At 44.2% G+C, this 3675-nt stretch overlaps 1 protein-coding gene across 1 annotated transcript in view; it reads right to left on the bottom strand.

Annotated features, from left to right (window-relative positions):
• The window catches only part of TUBGCP3 (tubulin gamma complex component 3), an 80791-nt gene that overhangs the window by 42530 nt on the left and 34586 nt on the right, over nucleotides 1-3675 (bottom strand). The window contains exon 9 of the mRNA XM_017861769.1: nucleotides 271-339. Within this exon, the coding sequence (XP_017717258.1) occupies nucleotides 271-339 (69 nt within the window). The remainder of the gene's footprint in view (nucleotides 1-270; nucleotides 340-3675) is intronic.

The following is a 3675-nucleotide window of genomic DNA, read 5'->3' as shown; positions in this document are numbered from 1 at the left end:
TGAGACTCCGTCTCAAAAAAATAAAATAAAATAAAAAACAATAGTATTTTTAAGCTACAAATGACCTTTAACTGGTGGAACTCCGAAAATTAGCAATTAACTGGCTCTGGGATACACTGAAACTTGATATTCAAATCTTACAAATAATATTATGAAAAATATTGCTGTCTTTTAAAAGTAATATATGAAGTAACTTAAAACATTCTATACAGCTTCAATTTCGTAACGCTTAGAATCATGAAGAAATAAAAATAAAAATAAAATGTTTACCTGAGAATGTAAAACAGAGAGCAATCGATAGTACTCTCTGAGTTCCTGGTGCAAGGCGGCACAAAAGCTCTGTGTGGAAGAGAAATGTAATTAAAGCACGACACACTCATTATGCAGTGGCTGGTTTTAAGTGGAAAGGTATAATGCTTTTAGATCAAGTTCAGGTGGGGTGCGACAAGATTTCAATTCAGGTTTTGTCAATAATCTAATCATCTTAATCACCACAATATACATTTTAATAACATGAAAAAAGTGTTATTCCTTAGTACAAAAAGCATGAACTTTGCAGAAGAGGAATGGAAAAAAAATATATATGGTATAGTTTTCATGAAGTGCAGTCACTTTAGAGAATGATCCTTTAAGATTATATCCCCTGCAAATATTCAGGGTTAGAATGTAATTTTCTTTCATGCTCTTAATTAACAAAATTTAAAAATTAGCAGCTCAATGCCAATCCCCCTAATTTTCGTTCTGTTTGCACTGCTTGTTCTTCTGACCTCTATTAGTAGTAAGAACTTTTCCACACATCTCCAATCTTAAATACTGAAAGGAGTCAGGTCAAAACAACAGGAATCAGAAGCTAGAAGAGGCACCCTTATACACCTGCATCCAGTCCTGTGGCAAGAGCCTTCAGGGATGAACTGTGGGATGTAACTCCAGGATGCTTGGGGGCAGCTCTGCCTACAGCAGAAGTAGCCTGCAAGGGATAAACCTGTGTTCTTTCTCATTGTTTTATCCAGCAAAAAGCCATCAAAAAATTTTTTTTAAAAAATGTTTTTTAAACTTGTTTTAAGTAAATATGTAGGTTGCATAACTTTCTGTATATTTTTTAAATACATCAGTCTCCTATAGGTGTATTTTACTGCATTTATGGTTTGTGGACTAAGACAAATGTGAACATTTTCAAGTTCAAAAATGAACATAAAACATACTAATTTTGTAGACACAAAAGAACACGTCAAAAGTGAGGTGTGCAAGAAGAAACGTCCTAGAGTCTGGAAGGAGACAGACCACGGGGCAAAATCCAGGGCTCCCGCTGGAGGCACCACCAGCGTCAGCCCCCGATGGTATGAACCTCTCGGTTCATCTACACAGGGAAGAATAAATGCAGTAACCTAGGGCAAGTACCTGGCACAGGGTGGGCCCAAGATGCTTATTAAACCATAGGTCAATTTTCTTCAGTAATCTTTACAGAGAAAATGACATGGAATCTGCTCAAGCACAGCATCACTCTTTACCAAAACTCCATCCCAGCCCCCAGGGAAGGAGGGCAGAAACACAAACACATCGAAGCTTTTAAAAACCTGCTGAATATGCGGCCGGGCACGGTGGCTCACACCTGTAATCCCAGCACTTTGGGAGGCCGAGGCAGGCGGATCATGAGGTCAGAAGATCAAGACCATCCTGGCTAACATGGTGAAACCCCCCCGTCTCTACTAAAAGTACAAAAAGTTACCCGGACGTGCTGGCGGGCGCCTGTAGTCCCACCTACTCAGGAGGCTGAGGCAGGAGAATGGCACAAACCTGGGAGGTGGAGCTTGCAGTGAGCAGAGATGGCGCCACTGCACGCCAGCCTGGGCGACAGAGCAAGACTGTCTCAAAAAAAAGAAAAAAAAAAAAAAACCCTGCAGAAATAATCATTATCCATCGTGTAGAATCAAAGTATTTATATACAGGAGTATGTGAGTCCGCTTCTGAGAAGTCTACAACCAAAGAGTGCAAGTGCAGGTAGAGTGTGGCAGCACCGCACACACTCAAAGGGAAAGGCCTATGGTCAGCAGAGGCTGTTCCCACCTTGGTTCATTAAATGCACATGTAAGTTTCACGCTTACAAAACAGTATCTTCATTCATATATGATTTTGCTCCACTTGGTATGTCTAGAGCCAGGACACCTCCAAGGCTAATTGGGGGCACTGGTAATATGGACACAGGACACAAATTATGCAAGGCATAAATTAGGGCACAGAGTCACCCCACTGAGTGCACACGCTGGCTCTTCAAATAAGATAAATAAACCATCACTCCTTCAGCAACTGGATAGCACAGAGCAATGACTTCAAAAAGGAGGAAATGGAAATAGAACAGAGACAGCTTTGGAACAGAAGCGACAGGTCACACCTGGTCCATATCTGCCATCTACTAGTCAGGGCAACTTGGTCAAATCAATTACACTTGCTGAGGTTCAATTTTCACATCTGCAACATGGGGACAATCAATGCTTGCCCTGATCATTTTAGAGGGCTGCTATGATAATCAATAAGGAGATAAAAGAAGAGGCTCTCAAGTCCAGCACTATAAACAGCAGTACCCAACCTTTTTGGCACCAGGGACTGGCTTTGTGGAAGACATTTTTTCCACGGACCAGTGTGGGATGGGGGGCAGGGTGGTTCTGGGATGAAACTGTTCCCACCTCAGATAATTAGACATTAGATTCTCATAAGAAGCACGCAACCTAGATCCCTCGAATGCACGGTTCACAACAGGGTTCACACTCCTATGAAACTAATGCCGTCACTGATCTGACAGGAGGCAGAGCTCAGGCGGTCATGCCTGCTCACCCTCCACTCACCTCCTGCGGTACGGCTCAGTTCCTAACAGGCCACGAACCAGTATTGGTCCACAGCTCAGGAACTGGAACCCCTGCTATAACACATAATATGATACTACTACAGTGATGATCAATCCATCTCCTGGAATAAAATATCTACATAACGGTTTATTTAGTTATCTTGTATTGATTCTGTGTGTGTGTTTTGCTTCATGTCTACCAAGTTAACTAGGACTTATCAGTGACCCTTGCATAAGATGATGATATAAACCGAGACATGATCAAACACTCCCTTCGGGAAAGGGGACAGGGACTCTAAAATCACAGCTGGCTGCTGAGGGGATGGCCCATCAGTCCCACCTGCCTCAAGAAAGAGCCAGCTCACTTCTCTCTGCCCTTGCAATGAGGGAGAATGGGGCTGGTCATCGAGCAACTCACGAGACTGGCAAACAGAATAGAAAACAGCCCTAGCCTGGGGAGCAGCATCTTTACACACATTCTCTCCCCATCTTCACAATCCTGGAGGTAATCACTACTCCACGCTACGCAGGAAGAAACTTGTGGCCAACAGAAGATAACCTGTGCAAGATGATGTGACCATTAAAGGAGAAGCCCAAACTGGAACCCTGGGCTGCCTTGCTTCAAAGCTCAAAGTGTGACTCCTACTCAGCAGCCATGCTGCCACAGCACACTCCTACCCACTAGGCACGCTCCTCCCCACCAGCCATGCTCCTACTCACCAGCCACACTGCCACACCACAGGCCTACTCACCAGCCACGCTCCTCCCCGCCAGCCACGCTCCTCCCCGCCAGCCACCTCCCCCCCACCCCCCACACGCCCCCCCCACCCCCCCTC

This window comes from Rhinopithecus bieti, unplaced genomic scaffold (genome assembly GCF_001698545.2).
Source record: "Rhinopithecus bieti isolate Rb0 unplaced genomic scaffold, ASM169854v2 scaffold_62034, whole genome shotgun sequence".
Classification (NCBI taxonomy): domain Eukaryota; kingdom Metazoa; phylum Chordata; class Mammalia; order Primates; family Cercopithecidae; genus Rhinopithecus; species Rhinopithecus bieti.
This window is presented reverse-complemented; position numbering and strand designations above follow the sequence as displayed.